Source organism: Amblyraja radiata, chromosome 16 (genome assembly GCF_010909765.2).
Source record: "Amblyraja radiata isolate CabotCenter1 chromosome 16, sAmbRad1.1.pri, whole genome shotgun sequence".
In the NCBI taxonomy this organism is placed as follows: Eukaryota; Metazoa; Chordata; class Chondrichthyes; order Rajiformes; family Rajidae; genus Amblyraja; species Amblyraja radiata.
This window is the reverse complement of record NC_045971.1, coordinates 20,506,948-20,522,783: the sequence shown is the minus strand read 5'-3', so window position 1 is coordinate 20,522,783 and position 15,836 is coordinate 20,506,948. Positions and strand designations below refer to the sequence as shown.

The following is a 15,836-nucleotide window of genomic DNA, read 5'->3' as shown; positions in this document are numbered from 1 at the left end:
GGGCCGGTTCAAACTCCGCGGCCCGGGGCGGTCGAAGTTGCCGGAGCTGCCGCCCTCCAGTCCAGCGGACGCAGCTGTAGTTGCGGGAGCTCCGGAAAAACAGGTCACCACCTGTGACCTGCGAGCTCCCGATGATGTCGTCCACTGGCCCGCAGCAGAGCCTCCGAGGCTCCAAAGTCGGGTCGGAAGTTGGGTCGCACCGCAACCACAGCCACGAAGTCGGCCAGCCTCGCGTTGGTAAGTCCTGGCTCTGCCTCCGCAGCCTCGAGGTCTGTCGCAGTTGGAGGCCGCCAGCTCCGCGATAGGCCTCAGCGCAGACGGAGACGGGGGATAAGGCAGGAAAGGTCGCATCCCCCCGAAGGAAGAGTAAAAAAACATGTTACACCCACCCCCCCACACATACACAACTAAATAAACCGAAATAAACTAAAAACGGGACAAGAGAAAACAAAAAACAGAAAAGACAAACGGACTGCAGGCGAGCCGCAGCTGCAAGGCAGCGCCGCCACTTCCGGAAGATACAACGTAAACTCCATGAAAATAGTTATGCCAGTGCATTTCTATTAAGCGAAACAAGATGAAACATCACATCTTCATACACATTTTACTTTCAGTAACATTTGTTTCCATATATTTGGGATACCAGTCTATAATAGGTAATTTAAATAAAGATACAATTGTAAAAAGTGTTAAGGAAGATGGTCAAAGGTCAAAAGCGTTAAGGAAGCTGGAGAATATTCCAAAGGGAATTTGGACAGTAAATTCTGTTGGACGAATTGGCAACCAGATGGGGCAATATGCAACACTGTATGCTTTGGCAAAGCTGAATGGTCATCAGGCCTACATTTTGCCTGCCACGGCCACTTATCTGTCTCCTATCTTTAAAACTACCCTTCCAACCCTCCATGAAAGTTTGAGCAAAAAATTACACTTGAAGCCTTTCCAGCTCCATGACTGGATGGATGACGAGTATCATAATATTCCAGGGGACTATCGAATGTTCACGGGATACCCGTGCTCCTGGACCTTCTATCATCACTTACGAGAGGAAATTCTCCGCGAGTTCACCTTTCATGACTTTATCGTGGAAGAGACAAATGCATATCTGAGACGCATCAGGGGAGAGCGAAAGAATGTGACTTTTGTTGGTGTTCATGTTCGAAGGGGCGATTATTTACGCATCATGCCAAAGATCTGGAAAGGGGTTGTGGCAGATAAGAAATATTTAGAAAAAGCAATGTCTTACTTCAGAAATAAATACAAGAATGTAATTTTTGCAGTGACAAGTGATGGAATGGATTGGTGCAAGGAGAACATCAATAATTCCAAAGGGGATGTTTTCTTTTCAGATACATCGAACAGTCCAGGTCAAGATCTTTCTATTCTTGCTCATTGTAATCACACTGTAATGACGATAGGGACATTTGGGTATTGGGCTGGGTACCTCGCTGGTGGGGAGACTATTTTTCTCGATAACTACACTCTGCCTAATTCACTGTTTCTAAAGGTTTTTACGTACAAAGCAGCTTTCTTACCTCAATGGATTGGAATTCCAGCTGATCTCTCACCTCTTCTGAAGAAACCACCAGTCAAAAAAAAAACAATAACTAAATTAACCAAGCATTCTTGTGTCATACACCATGGAAAGCTCATCGGCCCAAGTTAAACAAGATGCAATTAGTATTTTAAATTGAACTATTTAAATCTTTCCCCTCTCACCTTACACTGGGTAAAACACTGTGCAATCACCCTATTCCCCTCATGACTAAATTGAACTATTTAAATCTTTCCCCTCTCACCTTACACTGGATAAAACACTGTGCAATCACCCTATTCCCCTCATGACTTTATACACCCCTATAGGATCACCCCTCAACCTCCTGCGCTCCATGAAATAAACACCAAGCCTGCCCAACCTCTCACAACAGCACAGTCCTCGTAAATCTTCTCTATAGGACCCCCCCTCAAAGGCGCCAAAATTGCGCAAACGGCCAGTGGCAGAACTGCAGCGCCACTGAAGGTAAGTATTGTAACATACCTACACTCTGTGTCCCTCTCTCCCCACTACCCTCCTCCACACCTCTCTCCCCACTCCTCTCCCTCCCCCTCTCTCCCCCTCCTCCCTCCCCTCCCCTCCCTCTCTCTCACCCTCCCTCCCACTCCCCCCTCCCTCTCTCTCCCCCATCCCTCTCTCTCCCCCTTTCCCCTCACCCTCTCCCCCTTCCTCCCACCTCACCCTCACCCCTCCCTCTCCCCTTCCCCTTCCTACCCTCACCCCCCCCATTCCCCCCCCGCCTCCTCTCCCCCCCCCCCCTGTGTGTGTGAGGAAACAGGGACATTTTTACATATTTCAGAACCTCATGATTTCAGAAATACACTCCTCTATTAATTTGGTTAATTATTTCCCGAGATTTTTACAAAAATTCTTCACCAAACTGACGTTTTTTTCAAATATAGCTTCTGGCCAGCGGCTGACGTCACAATGCCCTTGCTCGAGGCCCAGCTAGCTCGTGGCCCCGCCCTCCGTTCTGGATTAAAGCTGATGCTGTTAATGCACAAGCGCCCTCCCCTCTCACTCTCACTCCCCTCTCACTCTCCCCTCCCCCTCTCCTCCCCCTTCTCCTCCCCCTTCTCCTCCCCCCTCTCACCCCCCTCCAGCCCCCCACTCCCCTCCCCCTCCAACTCCCTCCCCACCCCTTTGCCCCCTCTCTCCCCTACTCTCTCTCACCCGCCCCCCCTCCTCCAACCTTCCCCCCCCTCCATCCCCCCTGCACTCTCCACTCCCCCTCCACCTCCATCTACCTCCCCCTCCCTTCACACTACTCTACCCCCTCTTCCCCCTTCCTCCCCCTCTTTTCCCCCCTCCTCTCTATCCCCCTCGCCCCCTCTGGCCTCTCCCTCCACCTCTCCCCTCCCCCTCCCCATCCACCTCCCTCCCCCTCCCTTCCCCCTTCTCCCCACTCCCCACTATCCCCCTCTCGCTCCCCCTCTTTCCCCCTCCTCTCTCTCACTCTGCCCCCTCCAGCCCTCCACATTGCCGAGGGCCGCCAGCGTGAATCTCCGCCCTGCTCAGCCTTTGCTCTACGGGTGGTGCGGGAGGGAAGGGAAGAATTGACCAGGGAGTTGCGGAGGGAGCGGTCTTTGCGGAAAGCAGACGGGGGGGGGGGGGGGGGAGAGATGGGAAGATGTGGCGAGTGGTGGGGTCACGTTGGTGGCAAAAATGACGGAGGACTATTTGTTGTATGTGACGGCTAGTGGGGTGAAAGGTGAGGACTAGGGGGACTCTGCCCTTGTTACGAGTGGGGGATGGGGAGATAGAACAGTGTTACGGGGTATGGAAGAGAGCCTCATCTATAGTAGGGGAGGGGAACCCCCATTCCCTGAAGAAGGAGGACATTTTGTAGTGTATTTTGGGTACTTGGAACTGACTCAAAAGAACTCTCAGATACAGGAGTAAACTAACAAGCTTCTTTATTCCAGGACACCACCATGAGTCTCCCCCCAGCGCATGCGTCCCCTCGCACCAGACATAACATATGCTAATTACATTATATACATTACACTGCTCCCCCTTTAACTTGGAGGCAGGTTACACCATTTACATTATATACATTACACTGCTCCCCCCTAAGCTTGGAGGCGAATAACACCATTTCTAGTACGTTAAATATAATTGATTAACACACAGTTTTTTTTTTGTTTTTTCTTTGTTTTTTTGTTTTTTTTTTCAATTTTATTATTTTTATTAGAAGTACGGTAAATTACAATAATACACAACACATATATCTTAATACATTTTTTGTACCGCTTCATTTTTTTGAGCTTTAAGAAAAAGATAGAAGTAAGGAAAGTAAAGAAAGTGCGCAAGAGTCGTGAAGTGCAAGAGAGTGTTGGGAAAAGAAAGCCCCTTAGAAAAGAAGTTAGAGAAGGAAGTAAAGTAAGAAAGTAGACCCTAGAAAAGAAAGAAAAAGAAAGTAGGGACAATCGCTCTATTATAACATTAAACTCCGCAGAAAGGGGACTACCAACCAAGTCTGTTTTTGTTGTTTTACCTCCCATTGCCAGGTCCTGATACCATTTATTTATTTATTTATTTTTAAAATTACTATTGCACCTCATGCTTGTAATAGGTCCCTAAACGTAGACCACGTCTTTTGGAATTGGTCTGCTTTACCTGCTAAGAGGAATCTCATCTCTTCCAGATGTAATGTTTCAAACATATTTGATGTCCACATTTTTATTGTTGGTGTGGGCGCATTTTTCCAAAATTTAAGTATGAGCTTTTTTCCCATTATTATCCCGTAATTGAATAAATTCTTCTGATACACGTTTAATTCAGGGATACCTTCCGATATTCCAAAAATGATCCATTCTGGTTTTGGTACCAGTTTTATTTTAATTAATTTTGAAAAAATATCAAATATTCCATACCAGAATTTTTGGATTTTTGTACAAAAAACAAAAGAATGCGCTATGGTAGCTTCTTGACACAGACATTTATCACAGATTGGTGAAACATTAGGAAAGATTTTATTTAATTTAGTTTTTGAATAATATAGTCTATGTAATGTTTTGAATTGGATAAGCGTATGTCGTACGTTGATCGAACATTTATGCACCTGTAGTAAATGATTATCCCAGCTCTCTTTTGAAATTTTTATAGCTAATTCTTGTTCCCAGTCTCTTCTAATTCCATCTGTTGTGGGTATTTCTATGTTTAAAATGATATTATATAAGTACGATATTAGATTAGCTGATTCCGCCTTTGTCTTCATTGCTTCATCCAGTAAGTCGGAAGGCATATTATGATAGTCTTTTGTGTATTTTTTCAGATAATCACGAATTTGAAGATATTTAAAATATTGGTTATTTTTCAAATTATATTTCAGTTGTAGTTGGTGAAATGATAGTAATTTCCCCAATTCATACAGATCTTCGAGCGTTTTGATTCCCATTCTTTCCCATTGTATAAATTATTTGTCTATGATTGATGGTTTAAACGATGGGTTATTGACTATTGGTATTGAGAGAGATAGGTTTCTTAATTTTAGATTCAGTTTTATTTGTTTCCATGTTCTAATTGTGCTATGTATGATTGGGTTTTTATTATAATTTTTATTATTCAAATTTATTGGTGAGAGGATAATCGCTCCTATATTACTCGGGGAGCAGTCCCCTTTTTCCATTACAATCCAGTCCGCCTGCTGGGCAGAATTGTCCAGCAGGTGAATCATATTTTTAATATTTACTGCCCAATTATAATACATAAAGTTAGGGAGCGCTAGACCCCCCAACTCTTTTCGTTTATTAAGGTGTGTTCTTTGTATTCTATGGGATTTATAATCCCATATAAAATTTGTAATGTCTGAGTCCAATTTTTTGAAAAACGTTTTTGGGAGATATATAGGTATTGATTGAAATAGGTATAGAATTTGTGGTAAGAAAATCATTTTTATAGCGTTTATTCTGCCTATTAAGGACATCGGAAGTGTTTTCCAGAATTTAATCAAATTATTTAATTTCTTAAGTAAGGGATTATAATTGGCTTGAATAGCTAGGGTTGCCCTTTGGATGGCAATTTCTCTTTGCCTTTGACATCTGCCACTTTGCATTTGCCCTTTGTCCCTTAGCACTTGACCTGTGTCATTTTGCACTTGACTTGTGTCCCTTAGCACTTGACTTGTGTCCCTTTGCACTTGACCTGTGTCCCTTTGCACTTGACTTGTGTCCCTTTGCACTTGACCTTTGTCCTTTTGCACTTGACCTTTGTCCTTTTGCACTTGACCATTGTCCTTTTGCACTTGACCTTGGTCCTTTGAGAGACTCTGCCCTCTTTAGTTCAGGCTCCTTGCCTCTGGATACCCTTGGAGGTTTTGGCGAGAAATGAGCCATTAAAGCATCCTTACACTCCTCATACATTTTATCTGTGGGCTTTGCTGGCAGCAGTAACATACGTAAGGTCTGATAACCCTCTCTTCCTAAGCCTAATATGAACCATGCTCTCTTCTTCTCCTCTGCAGCAATATCATTGGAAATGAAACAAGCCTCCAAGACTTTGGTCCATTTCTCAAAATTACACCCATAATCTAATTGAGGCACGTTTCCTACAATTTGAAAAGCCATGCTACCTGTTGCTATTCAGGTGCACTATCTTCTTTTCTCTCACTGTGTATTCTGCACTACACTTAATCCACACTAAGAAGTGATCCAGCCCACTGACTATTACTAATTCTTATAATAATAGATTTATACTATTAACCAGCATTTCATGTTAATAGACATTTAGAACATTTTAACCATATTCCTGCTATGCACACAGATTTACTATTAATAACAGTGACCAATGCATTACATCCAAACAGTCCCGCTTTTACTGTGAAGGAATAGTGAACAATGCATTACATTCAACAGTCCTGCTTTTGCTTTGAAGAATTTCACCGGTCCAGCTTGTCGGCCTATGGACTCCAGTGCCTTCTTGACCTCTCGAGCTGTCCCCACCAGTACTTTTGCTGCTGGCCTCACCAGACCTCCACTTTTGCTGCTTTTGCTGGCTCCTCCGGGCTTCACCGTTACTTTTGCTGCCGCTGGCTCGCTGCCAAGTCGACTGCTGCTGCTCTGCTGACTTGCCTGCCTGCTGGCTCCACAGCCCTCACGACCGGGCTGACTCTACTCCCGACCGGGCTGAAGTGCTTGAGTGCTGTCCTGCTGCTCTCGTGCGGACCCACTCTTTGCTCGGGGCTGGACTTCCTCTCACGTCCGGGCTTTCCCCCTCGACCAGTCCGCTTCTTTTGCGTGGCCGGACCCTCCTTTCTGCTCACGGTCGGGCTGACTCTGCTCCCGACCAGGCTTTCTCTGCTCACGGCCGTCTCTTGCGACCGGGCTTTCTCTCATGACCGGTCCGCTTCTCACGCGTGGCCGGGCTTTTTTTTCTCGCTGCTGGTCCGCTTCTCATGCGGCCGGCTTTCTCCCTCGACCGGGTTGACTCTTCTCCCAGCCGGGCTGACTCCGTTTCGTCGGTGGCTTCACTGGACCTGTCCGTGACGTACCCGGTACTAGGCCCTCACTCGACGTCGTTGGCGGCTCCTGGGCCTGGCTGTGAGCTACACAGCCCTGGAAAACGTCCAAAGTCGGTGGCAGCTGCTGGGCCTCTTCTGCCCCTTCGCCTTGGCTGCACAGCCCTGGAAAATGTTCCAGGTAAGTTGGGTGGGTGGGTGGGTGGGTGGGTGGGTGGGTGGGTGGGTGGGTGGGTGGGTGGGTGGATGGATGGATGGATGGATGGATGGATGGATGGATGGATGGATGGATGGATGGATGGATGGATGGATGGATGGATGGATGGATGGATGGATGGATGGATGGATGGATATATAATAGAAGATAGATATATATAAGCTCTTGATAGCTTATTTTTATTAACAACATTTTTTATGTTTTATTGATCCCAAGTGTAAATTAATGCTTATTGACAGTGAGTTCATTTGTGTGCATTAAGTGGCCCTGATAATAGTGACAACCTTGGCATCTGTGATTTGCCTCCATATTCAGTGAGAAATTGAGACGTCTTGGTGTGCAGAAAAAACTAGCTTGAATGCCATGTGTAGTCAGCTGCACAAACACTAGTAATTGCAAAGGGAAATTGATTATTCTGTTATTGTATTTTAATTTTTTTGTCACTACTTTGATTGCACTGTGATCAGCCTCCATTCTACTGTTTTACCGTCGTTGGTTGTGTTTATTGGTTGCATTTATCATTACTGTATGTATACACTGTTTACTCTGTGCGCTTCATGTGAATAAGGAATTATTGCATCCATGTGTATCAGACAATGAACTAATCGAAATCTGAATCTTTCTATTCACTACTCTCTCTCAATCACTGCTGTCTCTTTTTTTAATTTTTCAATTTATGATGCAATTTTCTGTCACACCATGAATTCCATACTCGTTGCGCTACTGTAATAACTTTCCTTGTTATTGAAATTATCTTCAAGGGCATTTTTCACATGTATGTACTTACATCCACTACAATTCCCAAACAGACCATGATCTGTGGCCTTTAGTAATCCAGCTTCACACCCGATAACTGTGTCTTGATGAGCTTCAATGATGTTCTCCATCAAGAAACATGGTACAATGGTGTCATTTTAATTAAAGGCACTAAAGATTGATAAGCAATGACCTGTATTTATTTAGATTCACTTCTTCTCTCATATTATAAAGCAAATTTGACAAAAATCCCATTTAAACTGAGTGACAAATGCATGCAAGAATTCAAAGTTGATTAAGTCTAAACAGATGTCTCTTGTGTACATCGTTGCTGCTTTTTGCATGTTGCTGCTATTGGCCCTGACATTGGTATTGGTTTATCATTGTCAGATGTACCATGATCGATAAAAAGGCTATTGTTTGGATTCACCCGTGGTTTACGGGAGAACCATTTAGTCATCTTTAAACAGCAGGGAAGAATTTATTCATGAATCTGGTGATATGATTATGTTGACTGCTTTCCCATACATGACATACAGATGGAGAGGATAGTGACAGATACATAGAGTCCCACTGTAAAGGAAATTGGTAGTTAGCTCAAAATTCAAACTATGGTGCCTGTCATACTATTTAATATTGACTATCCTTCACTTCTGTCTTTTCTCTGAACCAAATTATTCCCTGTTTTTCAGAAATTGGTTAATTGGAAATAAATGTACATTCTCCCCATGACCTAGCTGTATGTCAAAACTAAACTAAATATTAGCAAATTTGAGGAATTGTTCAAATATAATAATATTAACAATAATTTTATAATAATACATTTTTATAATAATAACTAATAATTTTATTTAAAAAAAATCTATTTTCAGAAGCACTGAGGTAAATTGAAAGAACAGAGAAGATACAACGTAAACTCCATGAAAATAGTTTTGCCGAAGTGCATTTCTATTGAGCAAAACAAGATGAAACGTCACATCTTCATATTCATTTTACTTTCACTAATATTTGTTTCCATATATTTTGAATACCAATATAAATATCTGTCTAAAATAGGTAATTTAAATAAAGATACAAATGTAAAAAGTGGTAAGAAAGATGGTCAAACCAGAGTGGAGAATATTCCAAAGGGTATTTGGACAGTAAATTCTATTGGACGACTTGGCAACCAGATGGGGGAATATGCAGCATTGTATGCTTTGGCAAAGCTGAATGGTCATCAGGCCTACATTTTGCCTGCCATGGCCAATTATCTGTCTCCTATCTTTAAAACTACTCTTCCAACCCTCCATGAAAGCTTGAACAAAAAATTACACATGAAGCCTTACGGGCTCCATAACTGGATGGATGACGAGTATCGTAATATTCCAGGGGACTATCGAATGCTCACGGGATACCCGTGCTCCTGGACCTTCTATCATCACTTACGAGAGGAAATTCTCCGCGAGTTCACCTTTCATGACTTTATCACGGAAGAGACAAATGCATATCTGAGACGCATCAAGGGTGAGCGAAAGAATGTGACTTTTGTTGGTGTTCATGTTCGAAGGGGCGATTATTTACGCATCATGCCAAACATTTGGAAAGGGGTCGTGACTGATAAGAAATATTTAGAAAAAGCAATGACTTACTTCAGAAATAAATACAAGAATGTAATTTTTGCAGTGACAAGTAATGGAATGGATTGGTGCAAGGATAACATCAATAATTCCAAAGAGGATGTTTTCTTTTCAGATACATCGAACAGTCCAGGTCAAGATCTTTCTATTCTTGCTCATTGTAATCACACTGTAATGACGATAGGGACATTTGGGTATTGGGCTGGGTACCTCGCTGGTGGGGAGACTATTTATCTCGATAACTACACTCTGCCTGATACACCGTTTCTAAAGATTTTCAAGTACAAAGCAACTTTCTTACCTCAATGGATTGGAATTCCAGCTGATCTCTCACCTCTTCTGAAGACACCACCAGTACAAAAAAAAACCCAATAACTAAATTAACCAAGCATTCTTAATTCAAACTGTCATACACCATGGAAAGAAGCTCATCGGCCCAACTTGCCCAAGTTAAACAAGATGCCCCATCCACATTAATCCCACCTGCCCACCTTAGGCCCATCTCCCTCTCACCCTTTCCTATACATGTACCTGTCCTAATGTCTTTTAAATGTTCTCATTGTACGCGCCTCAACTACCTCCTCTGCGAGCTCTTTCCATATACCCACCACCCTCTGTGTGGAAAACTTTGCCACTCAGGGGCAACTATTAAATCTATTAGTATTTTAAATTGAACTATTTAAATCTTTCCCCTCTCACCTTACACTGAGTAAAACACTGTGCAATCAACCTATTCCCCTCATGACTTTATACACCCCTATAGGATCACCCCTCAACCTCCTGCGCTCCATGAAATAAACACCAATCCTGCCCAACCTCTCACAACAGCACAGTCCTCGTAAACTTCTCTGCAGTCTCTCCAGCTTCACAACATCCTTCCTATAGTAACGTGACCAAAACTGAACACAATGCTCTACAAGAAATAGCAGATTCAGGAAGTCAGGCAGCAACTGTGGAGGGAATGGATAGGGAATGGGTAGGTGACATAATTGGCTGGCACTCTTATTCTGACAAATAGATTGGATGGGGTTGAGGGGAAAGCTGGAAAATAGCTGGGAGTGGGACAAAGCCTGGTAAATGATAGGTTGGTGTAGGTGAGGGGGTTGATTGTCAGATGGGTTGAGTAAATGACAAAGGCTTCAGGTGCAAAGGGTGTCTGATAAGGAGAGAAGAGGAAGAGTGAAATGTAAAGAAGGGGGGGGGGGACACATAGGAGAAGGAGCTGGGGAAATAGGGGGTATAAAAAGGAAATAAGGGAGATGGGAGAAGTGCGTACTAATGAGGGGAAAGAAGAAGGCTGACTGCGGGGATAACGGGCTGTCAAATCCATTTGAGTTCCTCAAGCAATTTGTGTTTTATCATTAATTGTATGTGTTTTGTGCTAAATGATTATTTTGAAGAACAATTCATTATTATGGTTTTTTAACCATCTTTCTATATACGAATCATAGCTTGTCACAAATCATGAAAACTCAAGTATGCTTAAAACTCTCCTCACTTAAAAGCCCAGAAAGGAAGGGACATGAAGATGTTTTACTAGTTTGCTGTATTCTTTATTGTTCTAATGTCAGCTCATGTCTTAAAACTTTATCCTGAAGACTAAAATTACAGATGAACCAATTCTAACTCATATGTTCAGGAAAGTAAACTCTGGCATAATTGTTAATTTAATAGAGTAAACATGTCTGCATCCTTATGTCTTCATTACAGTAAATGAGCTAAAAATAATTGTATAATAGTATTTAAATATGATGTGTTCTGATCACAAAGGGATGAAGAAGTTATAACTTCTTGATTGACCTTACAATTTATTATTTTTGCATTACCGGCAAAAGTCTGAGGTAAGCTCCTACAACTGCTACCTGTACAATATTTGTCCTCATTCTTCCCAACAGAGTATATAGTTTCTGTACTACCCTGAGTCTAAATTCATCATCCATGTTTTCTCCAGCCTAACATCTTAGAGTGATAGAGGAAGAGAGCACGAAAGTAGGCCCTTCGGCCCACCTTGTTCATGCCGACTATATTGGCATATTGGACTAGCCCCATTTGCCGGCATTTGGCCCACATCCCTCTAAACCCATTCCTCTCCTTATATCCGTCCAAATGACTTTCAAAGGTCATTTTCTGAACATCCACCTCCACCATTCACTTTATTGTTTATATTTTTCATGTTTTTCAATGTCCCAAAATGTTTAATTCCTCAAAAGTGGCAACACAAGTAGATAGAGTGGTAAAGAAAGTATATGGGATGCTCACCTTCCTTGGTTGAGGCATTTATTATAAGATTCAGGAAGCCATGACGCAGCTTTTTGTAAAAACTACGGATGCTGGAACTACGGATGATGTTGTATAAAAAGAGACACAAAGCTTTGGATGGTGTAGGTCGGAACCTTTAGGTCGGAACCTTTTTTGAGTCTGAAGAAGTTCCAATCCGAAACTTCACTTATCCATGTTCTTCAGTGATGCTGCCCAACCCATTGAATTACTTCAGAATATGTTTTTTTTCTTCTAAGACTTTGGCCACATTGGCCTATAGTTTTATAGGACTTTGGCCACATTGGAGTATTGCATGCATTTTTGGTTGCTCCAATACAGGAAATATTTGGAGGCTTTAGAAAATGTGTAGATTAGGTTTACCAGAATGTTGTCTGGATTAGAGAGCATTAGATACAAGGAAAGGGTGAACATACTTGAATTGTTTTCTCTGGAACATTGGAAGTTGAGAGGAGACCTGATAGAAACATAGAAATATAGGTGCAGGAGTAGGCCATTCAGTCCTTTGAGCCAGCACCGCAATTCAACATGATCATGGCTGATCATCTAAAATCAGTTCCCCTTTCCTGCTTTTTCCTCATATCTCTTGATTTCATTAGCCCTAAAAGCTAAATCTGACTCTCCCTTGAAAACATCCAGTGAATTGGCCTCCACTGCCTTCTGTGGCAGTGAATTCCAAAGATTCACAACTCTCTGAGTGAAAATGTTTTTCCTTATCTCAGACCAAAATGGCCTACCCCTTATTCTTAAACTGTGACCCCTGGTTCAAAACTCCCCCAACATCAGGAACATTTTTCCTGCATCTAGCCTGTCCAACCCTTTAAGATATTTATATGTTTCTCTATGATCCCCTCACATTCTTCTCAATTCCAGAGAATACAAGCCCAGTTGACCCATTCTTTCATCATGTGTCATACCTGCCATCCTGGGAATTAACCTGGCGAACCTACGCTGCACTCCCTCAATAGCAATAATGTCCTTCCTCAAATTAGGAGACCAGAATTGAACGCAATACTCCAGGTGCAGTTTCACCAGGGCATTGTACAACTGCAGTAGGACTTCCTTGCTCCAAAACTCAAATCATCTCGCAATCAAGGTCAACATGCCATTAGCTTTCTTCACTGCCTGCTGTACCAGCATGCTTACTTTCAGTAAGAAATATGTAAAATACCAAGAGCCATTGGTAGAGTAGACAGTCCGAACCTTTTCCCACAGGATGAAAATATCAACGGGCACAGGTTTAAGGTGAAAGGTGCTAAGTTTAAAGGAAATGACTGGGCAGGTTTTTTACATCGAGTGCATTGCGTGACTAGAATGCACTGTCAGGCTTGGTGGTGGAGGCAGATACAATAGTAGCATTTACAGAGGCATTTGAATGGAGAAACACATGGATATGCAGAGAATGGAGAGATATGTCTTATGTGCAGGCAGATAAGAGATGGTCTTGGAATCATATTCAGCACAAACATTGTGTGCCATTGAACCTGTTCCCAAGTTGTACATTTCTATGTTCTTTGTTACACACGCCATGCACCCAAATCCAGGCTATTAATACTGTACATCAAAAGGCACATGTTCCAGCACCATCACCTCCACCTCCCTAGTCCCATCCAAAGAACAATTGTTCACCATAACTCTCTAACAGGGAATTATTTTGTTACAGCTCTTTTTATTTCATGAGCAAACAAAAAGTGAATATTAATGGTTGCCATCTATATTTATAATTTGTATTATATTTGATGTTGTAGGAATTAGTTTCTAAGAAATAAACTTTGGCGTGGCTATAAATAGAAGTGTTCCATTCATCTACAATTCTAGAAATGAAATAATTGTGAAATTATGTATCATTGTGCAATGAATGTTTATAATTCTTTGGGTATAAATTTTTAAATCTCCAAGATTAAGGGTGAGTTCTGATCTAAGATTTTGCGCCTAAATTTGTTTACAGAGGGTGTTAGTGGCTAGAACGCAATAGGTGGAGGTGGAGGTAGATACAACAGTGGTTTTATAAGAAAAAAAGCGTAATGTGGAAGAAAATATTAACATCCTTTCTTACTTAATTCTGATTGGAATTGAACAAGGTAACGAAAGGGTGTTTGGATGTGACAATTGGCATCTCTCATTGACCAGATATAGAAGAAGTTCGTGGGAATCAGCAAAGTAAGATTAGACGTATTACCTCTTGTCTAGGAATGTGTCGAAGGGTGGATGGTAAATGTAAACATGAAATAGTAGATGTAGATAAGGAAGCTTGTTTCTCTCAGCAGTATGTTACAGTAGATCACCCATGCACCTTACCGCTAGCAGTGTAGACATGTTGCAGTAAATGGGGGGCTCATGATTGGCTTGGAGAGGGGAGGTGGCGCTGTCCGCCTAAAAGGTGAGATAGAATAATGTCAAGATGTCCTTGTATTGTGTATGACTTGTATTAACCATCTGTTGTTGAATAAGATTGACATAAACAAAATGTATGTTATGCCTAATTAAATAATTGGTACCCATGTAGTAGATAGTATATTTTCGTATAGTTGTATCTTTCAAAAAACAGAAATTGTTTACCGCACAGTATAACTGTCAGCTAATTCTGATGTGGTCAGAGAACTGGTGAGCAGTAAACTGCCGCCATCTCTTCATGATATTGTGCAATAAAATCAGGTTTACTTCAACCTGCGAAGTCTCCGCTTTTCATTTTCCTTTAATTTCCCTCAGAATTAATTTATTTCACAGATTTTGGCATAGTCGACAGGATCCGAATTGTAACGGGATTTGAACGAATACAAGTGGGAAATAAAAGGGAATGATAAAATAGTACTAACCGAAAGGCGGACAGGAGGGCTTCCCAGAGAGAAGGGAGAGTTCCCGGGCAACCTAGCTTATCTGGCTGGTGACTCATGCTGAGCCAAGAGGACTGTCTGGTGAGGCGAAATAACGGAGAAATAAATTTACTCATGTTGGGCGTAGAAGATAAATTGAAGCAGGTACCGTAAAGTGCACTATGGAAATTGAAAGGTGACTTTCAGATTTGCGGACGGAGTAAAGCCAGTGTGCGCAAACTGGTACACAAAACTGATTCAGAATAGACTACTTTTTAGTGGACTCTAAACTTATCCCATTTACTTACAATTCGAAATATCATAATATTATAATTTCGGATCATGCACCTTTAACATTCATGATTAAACTAAATGGAATGACCGAGAAGCAGACACAATGGCGACTTAACTCTCAATTTTTAAATTATAAAGCATGCTATGCATATCTTATTACACAGATTAATATGTTTTTCGAGACGAATGACCGCCCTGAAACATCTGTCTCCCTTCTTTGAGAAACATTCAAAGCATTTGTACGGGGAGCGTTAATCTCCTCAAAAGCCTTCCATAATAAAAAGAATCGTGCTAAACAACATGTATTAGAAAATGATTTCTATGATACATGATAGTCCCTTCTATGATAAAACATAATAAAATCACTGCACTTAAATATAAGTTAAATCAAATATATTCAGATCAAATCATAAAACTTTATCAACAGACTAAACAGCTACAATTTGAATTTGGTGATAAACCACAAAAACTATTAGCTCATCAACTTCGTAAATTGGATGGGGAAAAATCAATTCATAAAATTAGATCAGATATGGAAGAAACACTAACATTGTCCAAGGATATCAATGACAGATTTTTACAATATTACAAACACTTTATTCAACCAAAACAACAGTGTCCTGCGGGAATGGAAACATTTTTACAGAAATGTAATCTCACAGGCTTAGATCTGAAAGATAGGGAATTATTAGGTGGTGAAATATCAGTAAAAGATATTGAAGAGTCCATTAGATCTTTGAAAAACGGAAAGGCCGCTGGCCCTGATGGTTTAAACTCTGAATTTTATAAAAAATGTCATGATCTGATTTCTCCACGTTTACAGACATTATATAATTATGCTTTCACT

General features: G+C 41.6%; 2 protein-coding genes across 2 annotated transcripts; both read left to right on the top strand.

Moving 5' to 3' along the window:
- The first annotated feature begins 577 nt into the window (after positions 1-577).
- On the top strand, positions 578-10,037 carry LOC116981742 (galactoside 2-alpha-L-fucosyltransferase 2-like). The gene is made up of 2 exons (XM_033034793.1): positions 578-1,617; positions 9,991-10,037. Exons 1-2 carry the CDS (start codon positions 578-580, stop codon positions 10,001-10,003), a joined length of 1,053 nt encoding a protein of 350 aa, XP_032890684.1. The 3' UTR covers positions 10,004-10,037.
- Positions 8,952-10,034, top strand: LOC116982321 (galactoside 2-alpha-L-fucosyltransferase 2-like). Its single transcript, XM_033035585.1, has one exon. It carries the CDS (start codon positions 8,952-8,954, stop codon positions 9,978-9,980), a length of 1,029 nt encoding a protein of 342 aa, XP_032891476.1. The 3' UTR covers positions 9,981-10,034.
- Positions 10,038-15,836: the final 5,799 nt, after the last annotated feature.

What these genes read in the sequence shown, in the direction of transcription:
- LOC116981742 (XM_033034793.1), top strand. Translation starts at nt 578, where the DNA reads ATGAAACATCACATCTTCATACACATTTTACTTTCAGTAACATTTGTT.
- LOC116982321 (XM_033035585.1), top strand. Translation starts at nt 8,952, where the DNA reads ATGAAACGTCACATCTTCATATTCATTTTACTTTCACTAATATTTGTT.